Below are 25,981 nucleotides of genomic sequence, written 5' to 3'. Positions count from 1 at the left end.
CTGTATCCCCTCCTTTGCTAATGCTGCCACCTACCGCCTGTGAGTGGTAACTGCACGTCCATGTTTAACACCATTGATGGTCACATTAACATGAGTAGACCGTTTATTAACATCCATTGTAAATATTTCTGAGGCAATCTGCTGTAGAATTTCTCCAAGATATTTAAATCCACTACCTCGCTCTGTTTCACCTATTTGTGCTTGTATGAATTTTCGCGCATTTCTTAAGCTACTGTGCCTCAGTCGGTTAAAACGGATGAGTTTGTTGTACGTTTGTGTGCCTTTCTGTCCTCCTCTTTAGACACCTTTTTCTCAGGAATGGGTGGAGGTTTTAAACTGAAATTTATGTCAAATAGTAATGTGTAATGCGCCTTGGTGCGGCAAAAAATTTAAGTTTTTATGTCGATGCAATTAAAAGTTACGGCCATTTATGCCACACATTTTGCTATTAACAAACTCACTCATAATAACCTGTAGAGGAACTTTCTAAAAGTAAACAATTAAGTTTTAATCATCCCGAGCTTGTAGATCTTCTTGCCCTGTTTGCTTGGGATGTTGTAGGAGGGGCTCCATCTGGAGCAAAACACGGTTTTATCTTTTCTTTCCCAGAAGTGTTCTGCTGAAGTTTCAGCATCATCAGTGGGCTTTTATTTTATTTCTTGTTACCACATGCTGTGCGGATTTCCTGTTTCTTGCCGCGCGGGGTAGACATTCTAAGAAAATGTGACTCATCGACGAAAGAAGTAGCTTACAAAACGCTTGTTCGTCCGATTCTTGAGTATTGCTCATCAGTATGGGACCCTTACCAGGTTGGATTAATAGAAGAGATAGACATGATCCAGCGAAAAGCAGCGCGATTCGTCATGGGGACATTTAGTCAGCGCGAGAACGTTACGGAGATGCTGAACAAGCTCCAGTGGCGGACACTTCAAGAAAGGCGTTACGCAATACGGAGAGGTTTATTATCGAAATTACGAGAGAGCACATTCCGGGAAGAGATGGGCAACATATTACTACCGCCCACATATATCTCGCGTAATGATCACAACGAAAAGATCCGAGAAATTAGAGCAAATACGGAGACTTACAAGCAGTCGTTCTTCCCACGCACAATTCGTGAATGGAACAGGGAAGGGGGGATCAGATAGTGGTACAATAAGTACCCTCCGCCACACACCGTAGGGTGGCTCGCGGAGTATAGATGTAGATGTAGATGTAGATGTATGAGGCGCCTTGCCACGTTCGAGTCTTCTCTCGGGCATGGGTGTGTGAGTCGTCGTTAGCGTAAGTTAGATTAAGTTATATTAAGTAGTGTGTAAGTCTAGGAACCGATGACCTCAGCAGTTTGGTCCCATACGAACTTACCACAGCCGGCCGGAGTGGCCGAGCGGTTCTAGGTGCTACAGTCTGGAACCGCGTGACCGCTGCAGTCGCAGGTTGGAATCCTGCGTCGGGCATGGACGTGTGTGATGTCGTTTAACTAGTTCTAAGTTCTAGGGGACTGATGACCTCAGAAGTTAAGTCCCATAATGCTCAGAGCCATTTGAACCATTTTTTGAACTTACCACAATTTAAAAAAAAATACTGTTTCTTCTTTTTTTTTTGCACTTGTTTTCTTTCGCAGTCTGACATTTTTTCTGGTTTTTCCGTTATCTTCACTGTGAAAACCTGCACTATGCAAGTTATCCTGTCACTGTTTATGCTGTTTACAGTGGCAGGTTTTCACAGTGAAGATAACAGAGAAACCGGAAATAATTACAGACTCCGAAAGAAAACAAGTGCAATAAAAAAATATGAAAGAAACAGGAAAACCACACGACTTGTGCTACGAAGAAAGTAAACAGAAGCCCACTGATGATGCTGAAACTTTAGCGAAACACTTCTGGGAAATAGAAGATAAAACCGTGTTTTGCTCAAGGCGGGGGCCCTCCAAAAACAAACCTATAATTTTTTGCGAAACATTGAAAGCGCGAGTTCTTCTTCCACTTTTCGTTTTTTTTTTTGGTTTCAAAAAATTTTTTTTTGTTTCAGTTAAAATTTTGAGACCAGTTCTATTAGCTGTTTTCCAGAAAATTTATTTCAGTAACCGCTTCTGTCAAATTTTCTGAAAATATAGCAAAAATCGTCTCCAGAATCTGCACAGTTCACCTTAATTCTTTTTTAATTTATTGGCTTTCATGACGTGCCCATACAGTCATCTCCAGAGTGGAATATCAAGGTATGACGATACGAACGTAAGAACAACACAACAACAGCCAGAAAATCTCCAACTCCGCCGGGAATCGAACTCGGGCCCTTGAATAGCTGACCACGCATCTACTGAGACGGACAGTTTGCCTTAAGGGGAGGTTTACTATCTTTGGCCCGAAAAAAAGCATGTTCTTTCAGAATTTTTTTTCTCGGGATGTGTTACAGATATCAATGTCAAATTTGGTCAAAATGTTTATTGATCTTTTCTCTACAAACTAAAATTTTTTCGACCGGAAATGTCGAAGAGCAAAGGCGAAAGTGCCGTCGGAACGAAACAAAATTTCGATGTAGACCTCCACGCACGGTATGTCACAGGTCAGCCGGCTCGTCTGAAATCAAAATTGAGTTGACCTTAGCGAAGTAAATGAGATTCTTTAGGAGTTGTGCCTCGCTTAAGTTATTTGGACCATAGAAAACAAAATGGCGGCCATCTGAAAAAAATAGTTTTTTCCATCGATTTTTCGACTTCGTCGGCCAAGTAAAAATATTTATAGTGGATGGATCGGAATAAAAGTGGTTCGACTGCTAGACAATTAAGCTAGCTTCGTCGGAAACTAAGAATCATGTCAATCGATTCAGTAGATTTGATGCAAATGCTTGGAGGCTAACTTCCAAACACACGCGTTCAAACTTTCATTTGAATTTTGTGTGTTTCCTCCCAAGCACTGGTACGATAACTTGTCCTCCGGAAGAAAAAAACTGGTGCGTGAAAAAGGCCAATTTCTGGCAGGTGCATTTTTTTGTTGAACCGCGAATAACAAACGTTTCCGTTCCGTATTCGGAAAAACCGTTTCAGGGGTGGACTCTAAACACTTTAATGGATCCAAAAATGCAATTTTAAAAAAATCCATTTTTTGAACTAAAAGATAGTAAACTTCCCCTTAAATCAACTGGTTTGTGACGTTTTATCTCCGAATGCCAGATCCCATTTTTCTAAAAGGCTTGCAAATAGTAAATGTGATAAGAAGTCTTTTTGTGTATCACCACCTTTTATTTTATGGGTCCTCGTTCGATTCCCGGCCCTGAGCAGAATTCGCAACCTGTGCGAAAACTTAAGATACATCACACACTACGCTTACGGGAGACTCAGCCCTGAAATCAATGTTACTGTGCTAATTTTTCTTTTTTTTAACCCATCGTCGACGACGATTCACACCTCTTCTGTGGTTGCGTCCTCAGGTGAACAGCTCCGAGTACTTCAGCGTGAGCTTCGAGCTGCCCAACGGCGCGGACGCGGGCCCGGACGAGTTCGTCGCGGCGTGTCGCGGCGTCACGCTGGCGTGAGTACCACCCACACATGTGTGGGCGTGTGTTTCTGCTTTACTCCTCTTCCACCCGCACACGTGGCCACAAAGCGCATGGGGTCGGGTTGCAGGCGCCAAGGACGCAGCAGGGCTGAAGCCGACCGCGAAACACGGCGGCAGCGGCTCACACCAGCAGCATTTCACGACGGCACGAAATGCTTATCTCACCTCGGACGGACCCAGAATTTAACTCGTGTTTCGCGCGCCACCCGTCACGGTTTTCTCTCGTCAGTTCCACACGCAACCAGCAGATACCGTCTGCTGTGGGCAGAGTTGTAAAACTACCATAGAGTACCGTAGACTATCACAAGGCGCCGTAGACTAATGTAGTTTTCCTTCTAGCTTCGGTCACTTAAGATCGCGAACGCATTAACTGCTTGTTGGGTGTGTTGCATACCTTTCAGGCGGTCCCCCCCCCCTTTTTTTTTTAATCACTTTGTTTGCAAAAGCGAACAGTCTTTTTTGCCAAGGGAAGAGTACAGTAGACTATCACAAGTTGCCGTAGACAAATGTACACTCCTGAAAATGGAAAAAAGAACACATTGACACCGGTGTGTCAGACCCACCATACTTGCTCCGGACACTGCGAGAGGGCTGTACAAGCAATGATCACACGCACGGCACAGCGGACACACCAGGAACCGCGGTGTTGGCCGTCGAATGGCGCTAGCTGCGCAGCATTTGTGCACCGCCGCCGTCAGTGTCAGCCAGTTTGCCGTGGCATACGGAGCTCCATCGCAGTCTTTAACACTGGTAGCATGCCGCGACAGCGTGGACGTGAACCGTATGTGCAGTTGACGGACTTTGAGCGAGGGCGTATAGTGGGCATGCGGGAGGCCGGGTGGACGTACCGCCGAATTGCTCAACACGTGGGGCGTGAGGTCTCCACAGTACATCGATGTTGTCGCCAGTGGTCGGCGGAAGGTGCACGTGCCCGTCGACCTGGGACCGGACCGCAGCGACGCACGGATGCACGCCAAGACCGTAGGATCCTACGCAGTGCCGTAGGGGACCGCACCGCCACTTCCCAGCAAATTAGGGACACTGTTGCTCCTGGGGTATCGGCGAGGACCATTCGCAACCGTCTCCATGAAGCTGGGCTACGGTCCCGCACACCGTTAGGCCGTCTTCCGCTCACGCCCCAACATCGTGCAGCCCGCTTCCAGTGGTGTCGCGACAGGCGTGAATGGAGGGACGAATGGAGACGTGTCGTCTTCAGCGATGAGAGTCGCTTCTGCCTTGGTGCCAATGATGGTCGTACGCGTGTTTGGCGCCGTGCAGGTGAGCGCCACAATCAGGACTGCATACGACCGAGGCACACAGGGGCAACACCCGGCATCATGGTGTGGGGAGCGATCTCCTACAGTGGCCGTACACCACTGGTGATCGTCGAGGGGACACTGAATAGTGCACGGTACATCCAAACCGTCATCGAACCCATCGTTCTACCATTCCTAGACCGGCAAGGGAACTTGCTGTTCCAACAGGACAATGCACGTCCGCATGTATCCCGTGCCACCCAACGTGCTCTAGAAGGTGTAAGTCAACTACCCTGGCCAGCAAGATCTCCGGATCTGTCCCCCATTGAGCATGTTTGGGACTGGATGAAGCGTCGTCTCACGCGGCCTGCACGTCCAGCACGAACGCTGGTCCAACTGAGGCGCCAGGTGGAAATGGCATGGCAAGCCGTTCCACAGGACTACATCCAGCATCTCTACGATCGTCTCCATGGGAGAATAGCAGCCTGCATTGCTGCGAAAGGTGGATATACACTGTACTAGTGCCGACATTGTGCATGCTCCGTTGCCTGTGTCTATGTGCCTGTGGTTCTGTCAGTGTGATCATGTGATGTATCAGACCCCAGGAATGTGTCAATAAAGTTTCCCCTTCCTGGGACAATGAATTCACGGTGTTCTTATTTCAATTTCCAGGAGTGTAGTTTTATTAGTAGCTTTGGTCACTTAACATCGTGACCGCTTTACCTCCATGCTGGGTATGTTGCATACCTTTCAGGTGTTACCTCTATTTAATCGCTTTGTTTGCGTACGCGAACAGTCTCTTCTTCCAAGAGAAACTCCACATTGCATCCCCCTCATATTTATTGGTAAGATTACCCAGTAGACAGACTGTCAAAAACTGAACACAGATCAAGCATGAAAACAGGAAGAAGGTGTACTGAGCTGTGAGAAAAGAAACAAAATAGAAACAGTGGACTGTCAAAGCTCATACTTGTGTAGCCACGGCGTCGTGGTTGTGTGATCAAGGTGTTCGACAGTTAAAGTGGAGACCCGCGTTCAAAATTCGCTCATGCTCCAATTTTTTTTTTCTTTTCACAAAATGAAACAATGGGATCAAAAGTATCTGGACACCCCAAAAACATAAGTTTTTCAAATTGTGTGCATTATGCTGTCACCTACTGCCAGGTATTCCATATCAGCGACCTCAGTAGTCATTTGACACCTTGAGAGCAGAATGCGGCGCTACGCAGAAGTCACGGACTTTGAATGTGATCAGGTGACTCGGTTTCACTTGTGTCATATGTCTGTACGTGAGACTTCCACAGCCCTAAACATCCCTGGCTCCACACTTCCCGATGTAATAGTGAAGTGGAAACGTGAAGAGACACGTACAGCACAAAAGCGTACAGGCTGATCTCGTCTGCTGTCTGACAGAGACCGCTGACAGTTGAAGAGGGTCGTAATGTGTAATAATCAGACGTATATTCAGACGATCACACAGGAATTCCAAACTGCATCAGGATCCACTGCAGGTACTGTGAGAGATAGGCAGGAGGTGAGAAAACTTGGATATCATGGTCGAGGTCGAGCGGCTCCTCTTAAGCCGCACATCACGCCGGTAAATGCCAAACGACGCCTCGCTTGGTGTAAGGAGCGTAAACATTGGACGACGGAACAGTGGAAAAACGTTGTGTGGAGTGACGAATCACGGTACACAATGTGGCGATCCGATGTCAGGGTGTGGGTATGGCGAATGCCCGGTGAACGTCATCTGCCAGCGTGTGTAGTGCCAACAGTAAAACTCGGAGGCGGTGGTGTTATGGCGTGGTCGTGTTTTTCATGGATGGTGCTTACACTCCTAGTTGTTTCGCATGGCACTATCACAGCACAGGCCTACACTGATGTTTTTAGCACCTTCTTGCTTTAAACTGTTGAAGAGCAATTCGGGGATGGCGATTGCATCTTTCAACACGATCAAGCATCTGTTCATAATCCACGGCCTGTGGCTGAGTGGTTACTCGACAGCAATATCCCTGTAATGGACTGGCCTGCACAGTGTCTTGATGTGAATCCTATAGAGATGCTTTGGGGTGCTCTGGAACGCCGACTTCGTGCCAGGCCTCACCGACCGACTTCGATACCTCTCCTCAATGCAGCACTCCGTGAAGAATGGGCTGCCATTCCCCAAGAAACCTTCAAGCACCTGATTGAACGTGTGTGTGCGAGAGTGAAAGCTGTCATCAAGGCTAAGAGTGGGCCAGCACCATACTGAATTGCACCATAACCGATGGAGGGCGCTACGAGCTTGTAAAGTCATTTTCAGCCAGGTGTCCGGATACTTTTGGTCACATAGTGTATTAATTTTCCGTCCGGTCGTTGACATGTGTGTTCTCCTTCTGTAGTCTGGGCTGTTGTCATACTATACACTGGTTACAGACTGTGTGAGTCATGTAGTAAGTATATATTACCCTGGCAAGTGAATAAACACTCCTGGAAATTGAAATAAGAACACCGTGAATTCATTGTCCCAGGAAGGGGAAACTTTATTGACACATTCCTGGGGTCAGATACATCACATGATCACACTGACAGAATCACAGGCACATAGACACAGGCAACAGAGCATGCACAATGTCGGCACTAGTACAGTGTATATCCACCTTTCGCAGCAATGCAAGCTGCTATTCTCCCATGGAGACGATCGTAGAGATGCTGGATGTAGTCCTGTGGAACGACTTGCCATGCCATTTCCACCTGGCGCCTCAGTTGGACCAGCGTTCGTGCTGGACGTGCAGACCGCGTGAGGCGACGCTTCATCCAGTCCCAAACATGCTCAATGGGGGACAGATCCGGAGATCTTGCTGGCCAGGGTAGTTGACTTACACCTTCTAGAGCACGTTGGGTGGCACGGGATACATGCGGACGTGCATTGTCCTGTTGGAACAGCAAGTTCCCTTGCCGGTCTAGGAATGGTAGAACGATGAGTTCGATGACGGTTTGGATGTACCGTGCACTATTCAGTGTCCCCTCGACGATCACCAGTGGTGTACGGCCAGTGTAGGAGATCGCTCCCCACACCATGATGCCGGGTGTTGGCCCTGTGTGCCTCGGTCGTATGCAGTCCTGATTGTGGCGCTCACCTGCACGGCGCCAAACACGCATACGACCATCATTGGCACCAAGGCAGAAGCGACTGTCATCGCTGAAGACGACACGTCTCCATTCGTCCCTCCATTCACGCCTGTCGCGACACCACTGGAGGCGGGCTGCACGATGTTGGGGCGTGAGCGGAAGACGGCCTAACGGTGTGCGGGACCGTAGCCCAGCTTCATGGAGACGGTTGCGAATGGTCCTCGCCGACGCCCCAGGAGCAACAGTGTCCCTAATTTGCTGGGAAGTGGCGGTGCGGTCCCCTACGGCACTGCGTAGGATCCTACGGTCTTGGCGTGCATCCGTGCGTCGCTGCGGTCCGGTCCCAGGTCGACGGGCACGTGCACCTTCCGCCGACCACTGGCGACAACATCGATGTACTGTGGAGACCTTCACGCCCCACGTGTTGAGCAATTCGGCGGTACGTCCACCCGCATGCCCACTATACGCCCTCGCTCAAAGTCCGTCAACTGCCCATACGGTTCACGTCCACGCTGTCGCGGCATGCTACCAGTGTTAAAGACTGCGATGGAGCTCCGTATGCCACGGCAAACTGGCTGACACTGACGGCGGCGGTGCACAAATGCTGCGCAGCTAGCGCCATTCGACGGCCAACACCGCGGTTCCTGGTGTGTCCGCTGTGCCGTGCGTGTGATCATTGCTTGTGCAGCCCTCTCGCAGTGTCCGGAGCAAGTATGGTGGGTCTGACACACCGGTGTCAATGTGTTCTTTTTTTCATTTCCAGGAGTGTAGATGAATAGTGATAGCAGACCAGATGCCGCAAAGTCCTCTCAAAGAAATTTAATCAGCAAATAAATGGGTGTGAACTGTGTTTCAACAAAGGAATTCGAGAGTCAAAACTTCCAAAACGGAACGCAACAGTCATAACCTGCAGTACTTGTGTAGAACAAATAGGATCTATGTACGCCTAGGGGTTACTTCCTTACACTTTCCTGTGCATACGGACATTTCACCACGACACAGAGAAAAATTTGAATACAACCAGGAAACAGACACGTCAATGACCGGACGTAGTTCATAATTTTGACACAGGGGGCAGAAGGGAGTTAATGAACACAGACCTCCCCCTTTGCAGTCCGAAACCGTCACCACACAGTCACGACGCTGTAGCTCTTCCAATTGGCTCGATGTTGCACATCTTAAGCTTGGAACTTTCACTGTTTCTATTTTCCTTCTGTTTTCACAGTTCAGTACACCTTCTTCTTGTTCTCGTACTCGACCTATGTTCAGTTTTTGATCGGCTATCCACCCGGCCATCTTACCACTAAATCTGAGAAGGCTGCGATGGGGGAGGGACTGGGGACGTTTCCCTCCTTAGGTTCCTCTGGAAACCGGCAGCGGTGAATCGTTTAGAAACGTACTGAGGATATGTGAAAGGTCGCACACTTTACGGAACATTTTTGGTTGCGTAAGTATCCTGCTGTCCGTTGCTTATTGGAAAATCGAAACTGTCAATGTTTAATTCAAGTTTTATTCCAAAATTGTAACGTGAAAAGGAGGGATGTTGTGTTCAAAATTAAAAAAAAATACTTATTTAAAATATAGCGCTAGAAAACGCAATTTTCTCCAGAAAAAGATAAAATAAAAAGTATATGAAAGAGCAACATTTCAAACATCGGTTCAATACTTCATTGAGCTTGTATAAAATATGTTTCTGTGATTTATAAACAACTTACGCGCTTATTAGTAGTAAGAGGTAATTCTTGTCTTTGATCATGTTGAGGGACGTTCTGTTGAGTAAAAATTAACAGCGATATTATATGGATTCTGCGTGTAAACTGCACTTGCGTGGAAAGCAATCCGATTAACTAATTTTTATTTCTTATAAAATGCAGTTTATATTTCGTAAGGATATAAAATAAATGGTTCAAATGGCTCTGAACACTATGGGACTTAACATCTGAGGTCATCAGTCCCCTAGAACTTAGAACTACTTAAACCTAACTAACCTAAGGACATCACACACATCCATACCCGAAGCAGGATTCGTACCTGCGACCGTAGCGGTCACGCGATTCCAGACTGAAGCGCCTAGAACCGCTCGGCCATTCCGGCCGGCGATATAAAATACTCAGTGGTCTATCGCTGAACGCTATGCGACAATAATTACGGCCGGCTGGTGTGGCCGAGCGGTTCTGGCGCTTCAGTCTGGAACCGCGCGACCGCTACGGTCGCAGGTTCGAATCCTACCTCGGGCATGGATGTGTGTGATGTCCTTAGGTTAGTTAGGTTTAAGTAGTTCTAAGTTCTACGGGACTGATGACTAAGTCCCATAGTACTCACAGCCATGTGAACCATGTGAACAATAATTACGTCAAAAGTAAACAACTCAAGACAAATCAGAGGGAACTGTCGGCTCCCAGTTTCTCTCTCATACATTTATTTTTGTTTCATTTCCTTTTTCATGCTACCAAGTGAAAATCTTCCTCGTACCTCTGACCTGCAATACACTTTTGGTGCTAAGATCGCACCATAGGCGACCTTCAGAAGTGGTCGTAGGGACCAAAACAAGAAAACATATCCAGTAAACGTGGGTTCTAAGCTGCATGACTTAAGAGCAATAAGCACATGCTCATATTCGCTAGTGTGAAACAAATTTCTCTTACTGAGCAAGCGCCCATAGCACTTTCAAGTATCCATTTTACAGCCTATACAGGGTGGTCAGTTAATCGTGACCGGGCCAAATATCTCACGAAATAAGCGTCAAACGAAAAAACTACAAAGAACGAAACTCCTCTAGCTTGAAGGGAGAAAGCAGATGGCGCTACGGTTGGCCCGCTAGATGGCGCTGCCATAGGTCAAACGGATATCAACTGCCTTTTTTCAAATAGGAACCGCCATTTTTCATTAAATATTCGCTCGTACGTAAAGAAATATGAATGTTTTAGTTAAAGCACTTTTTTCGCTTTGTCATAGATGGCGCTGTAATAGTCACAAACATATGGCTCACAATTTTAGACGAACAGTTGGTAACAGATAGGTTTTTTAAATTAAAATACAGATCGTAGGTACGTTTGAACATTTTATTTCGGTTGTTCCAATGTGATACATGTACCTTTGTGAACTTATCATTTCTGACAACGCATGCTGTTACAGCGTGATTACCTGTAAATAACACATTAATGCAATAAATGCTCAAAATGATGTCCGTCAACCTCAATGCATTTGGCAATACGTGTAACGACATTTCTCTCAACAGCCTTCCATAATGTTCGGACATACATTGACAATGCGCTGCATGTTGTCAGGCGTTGTCGGTGGATCACGATAGCAAATATCGTTCACGTTTCCTCACAGAAAGAAATCCGGGGACGTCAGATCCGGTGAACGTGCGGGCCACGGTATGGTGCTTCGACGACCAATCCACCTGTCATGAAACGTGATATTCAATACTGCTTCAACCGCACGCGAGCTCGAGCTATGTGCCAGACATCCATCATGTTGGAAGTACATCGCCATTCCGTTATGCAGTTAAACAGCTTGTAGTAACATCGGTAGAACATTACGTAGGAAATCAGCATACATCGCACCATTTAGATTGCCAGCGATAAGATGGGGGCCAATTATCTTTCCTCCCATAATGCCGCACCATACATTAACCCGCCAAGGTCGCTGATGTTCCACTTCTCCCAGCCATCGTGGATTTTCCGTTGTCCAACAGTGCATATTATGCCGGTTTACGTTACCGCTGTTGGTGAATGACGCTTCGTCGCTAAATACAACGCGTGCAAAAAATCTGTCAACGTCGCGTAATTTCTCTCGTGCCCAGTGGCAGAACTGTACATGACATTCAAAGTGGTCGGCATGCAATTCCTGGGGCATAGAAATATGGTACGGGTGCAATCGATGTTGATGTAGCATTCTCAACACCGACGTTTTTGTGATTCCCGATACTCGCGCAATTTGTCTGCTACTGATGTGAGGATTAGCCGCGACAGCAGCTAAAACAGCCGCTTGGGCATCATCATTTGTTGCGGGTGGTGATTGACGTTTCACATGTGGCGGAACACTTCCTGTTTCCTTAAATAACGTAACTATCCGGCGAACGGTCCGTACACTTGGATGATGTCGTCCAGGATACCGAGCAGCATACATAGCACACGCCCATTGGGCATTTTTATCACAATAGCCATACATCAACAGGATATCGACCTTTTCCGCAACTGTTAAACGGTCCATTTTAACACGGGTAATGTATCACGAAGCAAATACCGTCCGCACTGGCGGAATTTTACGTGATATCGCGTACTTACACGTTTGTGACTGTTACATCGCCATCTATCACATAGCGAAAAAAGTGGTCCAACTAAAACATTCGTATTTATTTACATACTACAAGAATATGTAATAAAATGGGGGTTCGTATTTTTAAAAACACAGTTGATATCCGTTTGACCTATGGCAGCGCCACCTAGCGGGCCAACCATAGCGCCATCTGGTTTCCCCCTTCAAGCTAGACAAGTTTCGTTCTTTGTAGTTTTTTCGTTTGATGCTTATTTCGTGAGATATTTGGCCAGGTCAAAATCGATGGTTCACCCTGTATTTACTGGTCTTTCTTGTTGTTTAGTTCCGTACTGGTTCCTCCGAAAATACGGAAGCCAAAGAGTTTTGCAGTAGAAGGGATGTGTTTCACACTATCGAAGATGAACAAGTGCTGATAGCTCTTAAGTTAGGAGTGGCCAACCCGCGGCCCACGAGTGGCCCAAAGCAAGTATCAATGCGGTCCAAGTAGTGACCGTTTTACACTGCGAGGGGGCATCTAAAAGGAACCGGAATAACACTGCCGTGACTGGAGCTTGTGTAGTAAGGCTTGCTGCCGTTGGAAGTGAATAGTGCAGCTCATTGCCAGTGCATCGACGCCTGTTGTTCGACCCGGACTGTTCTGTTCTTCTGTAGTCATTGTTTTCGCTAGCGCTGTTTTGTTCTTGTTCCGGTTTTTATGATGACAAGTGCAAGTGAACAACGCACAGCTGTCAAAATTTTGTTTACTACTCGGTAAAAATGCTGCTGAAACTGTTTTAATGTTGAAAACATCTTATGAAGACGACGCTACGGGGAAAACTCAAGTGTGCGTGTGGTTTGCACGATTTAAAAATTGTGGCATGTTGTTTGATGATAATCCTCGTTCTGGCCGTGCATCAACTGCCCGAATCCCCCAAAATACTGAAAAATTTGCACAGCAGCGCTCGTCAAAAAAATACCCGATTTGTGGCAGGCAGGAGACTGCTTCTTCCAGCACGACAACGCACCTGCACACACAGCCGTCTCTGTTAGACAGATTTTGGCTAAAAATGGCACGTTTCCGGATGCCTCACGCACCTTACACGCCTGACCTGGCTCCGTGCGACTTTTTCTTATTTCCACGCATGAAAAGGGCACGAAAGGACACCTATTTGACAACACTGAAGAAGTTAAGAGAAAAATGAGTGAGGAACTGTCAGCCATTTCTCAATATGGCTACAAAAAATCGTATTAGTTGTAATGGGGAGTATTTTGGAGGGGATAAGGTTGTTTTGTAAACAATTTGAAAGTATATAGCTTTTAAAAAACAATTCCGTTTTGTTGTGTACATAGTTCCGCGTAGTCAGCGCGTACACAACTTTCCCACTAGAGCGCGCCCCGCTAAGCACAACAGCGCAGGCGCAGCGCTCGTCCGTCTCCGCACTACGAGATGGCGCTGCCTTAGAGACGGACCAAATTCTGCTTCCGCCGATCCGCGTATTAATGTGTAACGCAGCCAATGAGATTGCTGCTAACGTAGAACCTTTTGTCCTCGCGGATCACACTCGCGCAGTGATACCTGAACGCGCGAGGTATTATAACGAGTGTACAGACCTCCCATTGCCCAGTCTGCATTAGTCTGCCTCAGTCTGCATTAGTCTGTACCAGTCTATAGTCAAGTTTCAGTCTGCGCCTAGTAAGATTACCATATTCCTGTACATAGCCATGAAGATATATGAATAGACACTTTGTCAAGTATCAGAGATATGTGAGAATAAGATTAACGTACCCAGACCAAAGGAACTTCAGATTGTCAATTGTAAATAGCATCCAGAATCAAGTTACGTAAGGTTTATGCTTGTTATTATTTTAATAAATGTGTGTGAAAATTAATCAAGTTCTGTTTAAAGTTGGTCACCGTCAATCTGCTACTCTAGGCGTGCAAGTGGCATTTCTATCGTCTGACCTAACGGCAGAAGATAAACACGCCACGATAAGACCACGAGACATATTGCTGACGCTCGCCTACCTCGTTAGAGCGACAAGTCAAATAATCTGATGGTGTGTGTACCGAAGGTCTTACAGTACGCACAGCACACGTTTTTTTTATACCCCCTCGTACAGCGTCTATTTAGGTCCTTACAGCACTACCCACTGCATTGCCAGTCTAGTATGTCTGCCGTTGCATCAGTTAGGTTACAGCGTCAAGAACGCACTGCTAGTTTCTGCTTTTTCTCCCACAAAGATCCTCTCCCAGGAACGCCAAAGAGGTTTCGAAGCTCTCAATGTTTCCACATACATGAAAGAGCGATATTCGACTGCGAGCGTCTTAAGCTCTCTGGGACGCTCATAAATATTCTCTGAATTAGCAATGTTAAAGTAATCCGTCGTGAAAAATCTCTTCCATCTGGTGTGCAAGATATATGAGAGGGGCAGAATACCCCGACACTTCAACAATAATAATTCCAATTCCAAAAAGAGCAGGTTATGACGTATGTGACAACTGTCGAGCTATCAGAAGTCTGGCTCCAAAAGTATTAACACGAATTATTTGCAGAGGAATGGAAAGACTGATAGAAGCTGACTTCGCAGAAGATCAGTTTGGATTCCGGAGAAATTGGAAACACGCGAGGCAATACTGACCCTACGACTTATTTTGGAAGATAGGCTAAGGAAAGGCAAACCAACGTTTATAGCATTTGTAGACTTCCAGAAAGCTTTTGACAGTGTTGACTGGAATACTCTCTTTGAACTTCTAAAGGTCGCAGAGGTACAATACATGGAGCAAAAGGCTATTTACAACTTACACAGAAACCAGATGGCAGCTATAAGAGTGGAGGGGCATGAAAGGGAAGCAGTGGAAGGGGGTGAGATAGGGTGGTGGCCTATCCCCGTTTACTATGACAGGATGTCCCAGAAAGAATGGTAAATATTCAGGGGTACGACATGAACGATAATTGGTAACGAAACGGTGCAGTAAACATAGGCTCTTGAACGCGTACCTTGCGAGCTATGAGGACTTCCTTATCTTCGATACTGTGATACAAATCTCTTCTACGTTCCTTCGCATATTGTGGGAGGACGTAGTATGGACCCAAACAAGGAAAAAAATGTCTAAGAAACATAGACTCTATAATGCGTAACTTGAGAGCTATCAGCACTTCTTCAATGGTACACGTATGTTTCGCAGTATCGTAGATTAACAAGTGCTTATAGTCCTGAAGGTTTGGTCCATACTGCCCCCTCCCAAAATATGCCAAGCAAAGAGCTTGCAATAGGACAGATTTGTTCCACAGTATGGAACATGAAGAGTGTTCGAGACCACATGTTTACTAATCGATTTTGCTTCGAGGGATTGTTCCACTCATATCCCTGAATACTAGACCTGTGAATCGATACATCCGTAGAACGATACTTATTCCAACGTACTGATATATACTGGTGATGTCATTTCCACTGATATACCAATATGAAAATGGCAATATCAGGTTCCGATATTTTTATTTATATTGTATTTTTTTTATAATTTTCGGCAAATATTTGTTCTTTTGAAATTGTAGTAGAACACGAATTTACTTTCACTGCGTGAAGGAGTCTTACTACTTTTACAGCCTTCATCACGTCCAGTGTTTCTCTTTGGCTGTGTGAAGCAAGTTTATGTGGTATTAAAGAAGTCCAATTGCACTGGGGTGCGGCGGTGCGAATGGAATAACATGATTTACAATGCGAAGAAATAGCACACCAGTTAAAAATCATTAGCATTCTTGAAAAACGGTTGCTGAAAATGACGAATTAAAATGAAAATGACAAGATTCGTCTTTGCGGTGGGCAGAGACATATGAGGGGAAATGCTGACGTAGTTTGCGTTCGGCGCTGCAACAGAAACAGCAACTTTTAACTTCGACAATTCAACTGCTATGTGCTGGCGCTTGCTGAAATGGAAAACAGGGAAATTCGACATGAAGTGTTCCGGAAAAATTCGATATGTGACGAAACCGAACGACGGTCCCATTGAATACCTTTTATTGTGCCAGTTACCTGTAATTACCATTATTAGCAAAGTGGTTATCGCCAAGCGTGAACGTGCATCATTTTTGTCTCAGTTCTTGCTGTATGGCTGGATAGGCAGGCTGCCAGCTTGTTGATGAGCAGAATATCTACTAATAAATCAATACTTTAATATACAGCACTAAAAACGGCTGCATGTTTACAACACGCAGCAGATATTTTTATAGGCTTGTAAGTCGATATTTTTCGCGTCGATGTATCTATAAATTTTCAGATATGCAGAGTTGTCCATTGATAGTGACCGGGCCAAATACACTCCTGGAAATTGAAATAAGAACACCGTGAATTCATTGTCCCAGGAAGGGGAAACTTTATTGACACATTCCTGGGGTCAGATACATCACATGATCACACTGACAGAACCACAGGCACATAGACACAGGCAACAGAGCATGCACAATGTCGGCACTAGTACAGTGTATATCCACCTTTCGCAGCAATGCAGGCTGCTATTCTCCCATGGAGACGATCGTAGAGATGCTGGATGTAGTCCTGTGGAACGGCTTGCCATGCCATTTCCACCTGGCGCCTCAGTTGGACCAGCGTTCGTGCTGGACGTGCAGACCGCGTGAGACGACGCTTCATCCAGTCCCAAACATGCTCAATGGGGAACAGATCCGGAGATCTTGCTGGCCAGGGTAGTTGACTTACACCTTCTAGAGCACGTTGGGTGGCACGGGATACATGCGGACGTGCATTGTCCTGTTGGAACAGCAAGTTCCCTTGCCGGTCTAGGAATGGTAGAACGATGGGTCCGATGACTGTTTGGATGTACCGTGCACTATTCAGTGTCCCCTCGACGATCACCAGTGGTGTACGGCCAGTGTAGGAGATCGCTCCCCACACCGTGATGCCGGGTGTTGGCCCTGTGTGCCTCGGTCGTATGCAGTCCTGATTGTGGCGCTCACCTGCACGGCGCCAAACACGCATACGACCATCATTGGCACCGAGGCAGAAGCGACTCTCATCGCTGAAGACGACACGTCTCCATTCGTCCCTCCATTCACGCCTGTCGCGACACCACTGGAGGCGGGCTGCACGATGTTGGGGCGTGAGCGGAAGACGGCCTAACGGTGTGCGGGACCGTAGCCCAGCTTCACGGAGACGGTTGCGAATGGTCCTCGCCGATACCCCAGGAGCAACAGTGTCCCTAATTTGCTGGGAAGTGGCGGTGCGGTCCCCTACGGCACTGCGTAGGATCCTACGGTCTTGGCGTGCATCCGTGCGTCGCTGCGGTCCGGTCCCAGGTCGATGGGCACGTGCACCTTCCGCCGACCACTGGCGACAACATCGATGTACTGTGGAGACCTCACGCCCCACGTGTTGAGCAATTCGGCGGTGCGTCCACCCGGCCTCCCGCATGCCCACTATACGCCCTCGCTCAAAGTCCGTCAACTGCACATACGGTTCACGTCCACGCTGTCGCGGCATGCTACCAGTGTTAAAGACTGCGGTGGAGCTCCGTATGCCACGGCAAACTGGCTGACACTGACGGCGGCGGTGCACAAATGCTGCGCAGCTAGCGCCATTCGACGGCCAACACCGCGGTTCCTGGTGTGTCCGCTGTGCCGTGCGTGTGATCATTGCTTGTACAGCCCTCTCGCAGTGTCCGGAGCAAGTATGGTGGGTCTGACACACCGGTGTCAATGTGTTCTTTTTTCCATTTCCAGGAGTGTATCTCACGAAATAAGCGTCAAACGAAAAAACTACAAAGAAGGAAACTCGTCTACCTTGAAGGGGGAAACCAGATGGCGCCATGGTTGGCCCGCTTGATCACGCTGCCATAGGCCAAACGGATATCAACTGCGTTTTTTTAAAATAGGAATCCCCATTTTTTTATTACATATTCGTGTAGTACGTAAAGAAATATGAATGTTTTAGTTGGACCTCTTCTTTTCGCTTTGTGGCAGATCGCGCTGTAATAGTCACAAACATATGCCTCACAATTTTAGATGAACAGTTGGTAATAATGCGATAAATGCTCAAAATTAAGTCCGTCAACCTCAATGCATTTGGCAATACGTGTAACGACATTCCTCTCAACAGCGAGTAGTTCGCCTTCCGTAATGTTCGCACATGCATTGACAATGCGCTGACGCATGTTGTCAGGCATTGTCGGTGGATCACGATGGCAAATATCCTTCAACTTTCCCCACAGAAAGAAATCCGGGGACGTCAGATCCGGTGAACGTGCGGGCCACGGTATGATGCTGCGACGACCAATCCACCTGTCATGAAATGTGCTATTCAATACCGCTTCAACCGCACGCGAGCTATGTGCCGGACATCCATCATGTTGGAAGTACCTCGCCATTCTGTCATGCAGTGAAACATCTTGTAGCAACATCGGTAGAACATTACGTAGGAAATAAGCATACATCGCACCATTTAGATTGACATCGATAAAATGGGGGCCAATTACCCTTCCTTCCATAACGCGCACCATACATTAAACCGCCAAGGTTGCTGATGTTCCACTTGTCGCAGCCATCGTGGATTTTCCGTTGCCCAATAGTGCGTATTATGTCGGTTTACGTTACCGCTGTTGGTGAATGATACTTCGTCGCTAAATAGAACGTGTGCAAAAAATCTGTCATCGTCCCGTAATTTCTCTTGTGCCCAGTCGCAGAACTGTACACGACATTCAAAGTCGTCGCCATGCGATTCCTGGTGCACAGAAATATGGTACGTGTGCAATCTATGTTGATGTAGCATTCTCAACACCGACGTTTTTGAGATTCCCGATTCTCGCGCAATTTGTCTGCTACTGATGTGCGGATTAGCTGCAACAGCAACTAAAACACCTACTTGGGCATCATCATATTTGTTGCAGGTCGTGGTTGACGTTTCACACGTGGCTGAACACTTCCTGTTTCCTTAAATAACGTTAACTATCCGGCGAACGGTCCGGACACTTGGATGATGTCGTCCAAGATACCGAGGAGGATACATAGCACACGCCCGTTGGGCATTTTGATCACAATAGCCATACGTCAACATGATATCGACCTTTTCCGCAATTGCTAAACAGTCCATTTTAACACGGGTAATGTATCACGAAGCAAATACCGTCTGCACTGGCGGAATGTTACGTGATACCACGTACTTATACGTTTGTGACTGTAACAGCGCCATCTATCACAAAGCGAAAAAAGTGGTCCGACTAAAACATTCATATTTCTTTACATGCTACACGAATATGTAATAAAAAATGGGGGTTCGTATTTTATAAAACGCAGTTGATGTCCGTTTGATATATGGGAGCGCCACCTAGCGGGCCAACCATAGCGCCATCTGGTTTCCCCCTTCAAGCTAGACGAGTTTCGTTCTTTGTAGTTTTTTCGTTTGACGCTTATTTTGTGACATATTTGGCCCGGTCACTATCAATGGGCCACCCTGTATAACGAGAGCCGAAAATGGTATTTTTTTAAATGTCGATATATCTGACTGCCTATATTTTTAAAAATATCATCAGTCGTAACCTGAATATTGATTATTCCTCTTGGGTCATCCTTTAGAGGTAGATTTGTCGAGAATCCCCGAGTGCCTGTTCCAAAGTACGAGTCAACAGATTTTGCGAGCTGTAGGGAAATAACAGTTTAGAATTACAAAGTGCTGTTCTATGAAACTGCCAGACTCTGTCCGAGTATTCTCAAAGGAGTTAATTTCCGCTAGACTTGTTCTGTTTTATCCCCTCGGCCGTCGTAAGGTCTGAACAGGCGTGGCGACACAGCAGCCAGAAAGTAGGAGCGAGATGGGAATTTTCTCCGGAGATAAAAAATTCTGCAGTCAGCGTAGAGAGAGAGAGAGAAAAAGAGAGAGAGAGAAAAAGAGAGAGAGAGAGAGAGAGATAGTTCAGATATATCCAGTGTATCAGAAGACAAGGGGCACAGGGAGAATTAAAGAATACGCGAGGAAATTGCCGGAGTATTGAGAAGTGTGCAGTCCTGATGGACTGTGTATCTGTGGAGAACACAGTTGAAATGTGTGTCGCTCAAGCAACTGTACTCTGACCGATAAAGTTACTGGCGTACGGCAACAAACTACGGAAATAAACAGAATAAAAATTAGTAAAAACATCGTTGTAGGAAAACATTTTTGCAGGGATTGTATGTTGTTGTTGTTGTTGTTGTGGTCTTCAAAGACTGGTTTGATGCAGCTCTCCATGCTACTCTATCCTGTGCAAGCTTCTCCATCTCCCAGTACCTACTGCAACTTACATCCTTCTAAACCTGTTTAGTGTATTCATCTCTTGGTCTCCCTCTACGATTTTTCCCCTCCACGCTGCCCTCCAATGCTAAAGTGGTGAACCCTTCATGCCTCAGAACATGTCCTACCAACCGATCCCTTCTTCTAGTCAAGTTGTACCACAAACGTCTCTTCTCCCCAATCCTATTCAGTACCTCCTCATTAGTTACGTGATCTACCCACCTTATCTTCAGCATTCTTCTGTAGCACCACATTTCGAAAGCTTCTATTCTTCTCTTGTCCAAACTGGTTATCGTCCATGTTTCACTTCCATACATGGCTACACTCCATACAAATACTTTCAGAAACGACTTCCTGACACTTAAATCTATACTCGATGTTAACAAATTTCTCTTCTTCAGAAACGCTTTCCTTGCCATTGCCAGTCTACATTTTATATCCTCTCTACTTCGACCATCATCAGTTATTTTGCTCCCCAAATAGCAAAACTCCTTTACTACTTTAAGTGTCTCATTTCCTAATCTAATTCCCTCAGCATCACCCGACTTAATTCGACTACATTCGATTATCCTCGTTTTGCTTTTGTTGATGTTCATCTTATATCCTCCTTTCAAGACACTGCCCATTCCGTTCAACTGCTGTTCCAAGTCCTTTGCTGTCTCTGACAGAATTACAATGTCATCGGCGAACCTCAAAGTTTTTACTTCTTCTCCATGAATTTTAATACCTACTCCGAATTTTTCTTTTGTTTCCTTTACTGCTTGCTCAATATACAGATTGAATAACATCGGGGAGAGGCTAAAACCCTGTCTCCCTCCCTTCGCAACCACTGCTTCCCTTTCATGTCCCTCGACTCTTATAACTGCCATCTGGTTTCTGTACAAATTGTAAATAGCCTTTCGCTCCCTGTGTTTTACCCCTGCCACCTTCAGAATTTGAAAGAGAGTATTCCAGCCAACATTGTCAAAAGCTTTCTCTAAGTCTACAAATGCTACAAACGTAGGTTTGCCTTTACTTAATCTTTCTTCTGAGATAAGTCGTAAGGTCAGTATTGCCTCACGGTTCCAATATTTCTACAGAATCCAAACTGATCTTCCCCGAGGTCGGCTTCTACCAGCTTTTCCGTTCGTCTGTAAAGAATTCGCGTTAGTATTTTGCAGCTGTGGCTTATTAAACTGATTGTTCAATAATTTTCACATCGGTCAACACCTGCTTTCTTTGGGATTGGAATTATTATATTCTTCTTGAAGTCTGAGGGTATTTCACCTGTCTCATACGTCTTTCTCACCAGATGGTAGAGTTTTGTCAGGACTGGCTCTCCCGAGGCTGTCAGTTGTTGTAATGGAATGTTGTCTACTCCCAGGGACTTGTTTCGGCTCGGGTCTTTCAGTGCTCTGTCAAACTCTTCACGCAGTATCGTACCTCCCATTTCATCTTCATCTACATCCTCTTCCATTTCCATAATATTGTCCTCAGTTATGTAAGGAGCATCTCGTTCTCATTTGCGCTATCCAAAATCTCTTCACAGATTGCGACGCGAAGGTCTTTCTGGTCTCGACTCATTAGCCGCGGGACGAACTTGGCGGCAACAGGGTCGTGCTGAACGAAGGTCATCATTCAACTTCCGTCCGTCCATTTTTAAACCGTGTGGACCATTCGTAACACCGACTACGGCTCAAGCACTCGTCACCGTAGGCTTCCCGCATCATTTGGTGCGTCTCTTTAAAGGTTTTCTTGAATTTCGCACAAAATACAGGGTGATTCAAAAAGAATACCACAACTTTAGGAATTTAAAACTCTGCAACGACAGAAGGCAGAGCTAAGCACTATCTGTCGGCGAATTAAGGGAGCTATAAAGTTTCATTTAGTTGTACATTTGTTCGCTTGAGGCGCTGCTGACTAGGCGTCAGCGTCAGTTGATGCTAAGATGGGGACCGCTCAACAGAAAGCTTTTTGTGTTATTGAGTACGGCAGAAGTGAATCGACGACAGTTGTTCAGCGTGCATTTCGAACGAAGTACGGTGTTAAACCTCCTGATAGGTGGTGTATTAAACGTCGGTATAAACAGTTTACAGAGAATGGGTGTTTGTGCAAGGGGAAAGTTCTGGACGGCCGAGAACGAGTGATGAAAATGTAGCACGCATCCAGCAAGCATTTGTTCGCAGCCCAGGAAAATCGACTCGCAGAGCTAGCAGAGAGCTGCAAATTCCACAATCGACTGTACGGAGAGTCCTACGAAAAAGGTTAGTTATGAAACCAGAACGTCAACTACCCGAGGCGATGGATCGGCGGCCAGGCAGCCCGTGACAGAGCACTTCATCACTGGCCTCCAAGAAGCCCTGATCTTACCCCCTGAGATTTTTTCTTATGGGGGTATGTTAAGGATATGGTGTTTCGGCCACCTCTCCCAGCCACCATTGATGATTTGAAACGAGAAATAACAGCAGCTATCCAAACTGTTACGCCTGATATGCTACAGAGATTGTGGAACGAGTTGGAGTATCGGGTTGATATTGCTCGTGTGTCTGGAGGGGGCCATATTGAACCTCTCTGAACTTGTTTTTGAGTGAAAAAAAACCTTTTTAAATACTCTTTGTAATGATGTGTAACAGAAGGTTATATTATGTTTCTTTCATTAAATACACATTTTTAAAGTTGTGTTATTCTCTTTGAATCACCCTGTATAGCGCAGACGCGTTGCTCCACTAACTCTGCCACCTCGAAATTCACAAACCGAGCGACTCGACGCTCTACTCAATACTGCACTGAAAGATAACTTGAAACTTCTGGCAGATACAAATTAAACGCACGAGTGTGCAGGGATACCAACAATCTTACGCTTCAACACCCCACTGGCGCCAAATTAGGAATGTTTCGGATTTTTTTGGACAGACCTCGTGGTATATTTTTTCAGCTTAACACAACGGTAATATACACTTCCTTTCCCAAGAATGTCATATCATTGTGACATCATCCTTTACTGCACGGAAATGCTCACGCAGATGTATCCTAAAGTCAGTGGTGTACTGACATGAGGCAGTAACACAGGAAGGCTATACATCCGTGTTGCTGAGTGCACCTGGTGATTCAGCTGCCCCTACCGTCGTTTTATGCAACCCGCAATTCTATAGCTGGCTTTCGAGAAACGCGCGACATTTTTCAGTCCTCTCGGTCGCTAAGCACAAACAAGTAGACCTACAGAAAAAAATGAACAGTGCCTTTTTGAAGGAAACTTAATTTAGTCAACTTTTGTACTGGGATACATTTTCGCTAGAGGCCACGATTTTCAAGGTACGCGAGAAAGACGCACAAAAGTCAGCTTCAAACGTCCGCAGCTCGTGGTCGTGTGGTAGCGTTCTCGCTTCCCACACCCGGGTTCCCGGGTTCGATTCCCGGCGGGGTCAGGGAATTTCTCTGCCTCGTGATGGCTCGGTATTGTGTGATGTCCTTAGGTTAGTTAGGTTTAAGTAGTTCTAAGTTCTAGGGGACTGATGACCATAGATGTTAAGTCCCATAGTGCTCTGAGCCATTTGAACCATTTGAGCTTCAAACGCACCTCTATCCCCACACTAATTTGCCTCCCGTCACGATTTCTAGTACGTTGGCCGTGTCACTCCCTCCTACCACTGTACTGACAAGCGAACCTCCCCATCGCACCCCCCTCAGATTTAGTTGTAAGTTGGCACAGTGGATACGCCTGGAAAAACTGAACGCAGATCAATCGAGAAAACAGGAAGAAGTTGTGTGGAACTATGAAAAAAAGCAAAAAAATACAAACTGAGTAGTCCATGTGCAAGATATGCAACATCAAGGATAATGTGAGCTCAGGAGCGCCGTGGTCCCGTGGTTAGCGTGAGCACCTGCGGAACGAAAGGTCCTCGGTTCGAGTCTTCCGTCGACTGAAAGTTTTAATTTCTTTATTTTCGCAAAGTTATGATCTGTCCGTTCGTTCATTGACGTCTCTGTTCACTGTAATAAGTTTAGTGTCTGTGTTTTGCGACCGCACCGCAAAACCGTGCGATTAGTAGAAGAAAGGACGTGCCTCTCCAATGGGAACCGAAAACATTTGATCGCAAGGTCATAGGTCAACCGATTCCTCCACAGGAAAACACGTCTTATATATTCTATACGACACTGGTGACGGCATGTGCGTCACATGACAGGAATATGTTGTCGACCCACCTAACTTGTACACTTGGCGAATGGGTAAAAAGATTCTTCTGCCTTGCCCGATTTAGGTTTTCTTGTGGATGCGATAATCACTCCCAAAAAAGTGATGAAAACATAAGAGTTTGTCACATAAACCGCAACAAATGAATGCAACAGTTTCACAGTCGCACAGTTTTCCCTGTGCTCTGTCACAACATATGTTTTCAACGTTATCAAATTTTTCCTTGTGTAGACCGTCAAATCCTGCATATGACCAAGCAAATCTGAACATGTCCTGGAATTTTGGAGAACGAAGTTGATTATGTGTGAGTGCCTGAACTTTGATAATTGTCTGAAAACAAAAAATTAAACTTTTCACTCGAGGCAAGACTTGAACCAATGACCTCTCATTCCGCAGGTGCTCACGCTAACCACGGGACCACGGCGCTCCTGAGCTCACATTATCCTTGATGTTGCCTATTGTGTGCATGGACTACTCAGTTTGTATATTTTGCTTATTTTTTCATAGTTCCACAGAACTTCTTCCTGTTTTCTCGATTGTTCTGTGTTCAGTTTTTCAAGGCCTATCCACTGTGCCAACTTGTAACTAAATCTGAGGGGGGGGGGGGGGGGTGCGATGCGGAGGTTCCCTTGTGAGTTATTCCCCACTTTCGTAAACGTTGCGCTAAAACTAATTACGTTGATAATTCGATCGAAACTTAAAATTTCCGCAAACTTCAGTTTTAAGTGCTTCACTAAGCCGGTGGCGTAATAAGGCCATTCAAAGAAAGCCAGAAAAGGTCGAATGTGGAACCTCGCAGTCGCAGATTTTTATACGGTGATGGGAGCGAATGCCGAGTACAGCACACTAGAAATCCTGAACGGTGGAGGCTGAGTGTGGGAGTGGGGGTGCGTTTAAAAACCACTTTTCCTGGTTTTTCTTGAATAACTCGAAAACTACGGCCCTGTAGCGAAAACGTAAACTGCTTTAATGGTGTACGAAAAGGTCCTGCTGATTCTTTTCTGTAACACTTAATAGTTTACGCGTAGTGAACGACAGAATATGAAAATCTTGGGAGAGGTTTTTGAAAGGCCAGATTTGGAATTGCAGGTTGCATAAAACGCCATCGGTAGGGGCAGCTGAACCAGCCTACATAAGTCCGCACTTGTCAAGAAGTACGGGGTCGTGCAGTTAATTGTTAGAATTCTCCTGTCAGCATTTCAGTTTATTTCATTACTGAACGTAAACGACGAAGAATTCCTTCATATCGCGCACCAGCAGTTATTGCACATATTCGCTGAAGGATATTTCAGAGCCCAAAGAAGTCTGGTGCGGTGTAACAGGAACGCGCATCACCGGATCGACATTTT

The 25,981-nt window shown here is 46.0% G+C and overlaps 1 protein-coding gene across 1 annotated transcript in view; it reads left to right on the top strand.

Moving 5' to 3' along the window:
- The window catches only part of LOC126212700 (pleckstrin homology domain-containing family G member 5), an 870,566-nt gene that overhangs the window by 48,366 nt on the left and 796,219 nt on the right, over positions 1-25,981 (top strand). The window contains exon 2 of the mRNA XM_049940115.1: positions 3,430-3,530. Within this exon, the coding sequence (XP_049796072.1) occupies positions 3,430-3,530 (101 nt within the window). The remainder of the gene's footprint in view (positions 1-3,429; positions 3,531-25,981) is intronic.

Source organism: Schistocerca nitens, chromosome 11, assembly GCF_023898315.1.
Source record: "Schistocerca nitens isolate TAMUIC-IGC-003100 chromosome 11, iqSchNite1.1, whole genome shotgun sequence".
Lineage (NCBI taxonomy): Eukaryota > Metazoa > Arthropoda > Insecta > Orthoptera > Acrididae > Schistocerca > Schistocerca nitens.
Note: the sequence above shows the minus strand (reverse complement) of the source record. Positions and strands in the feature narration are given on the sequence as shown.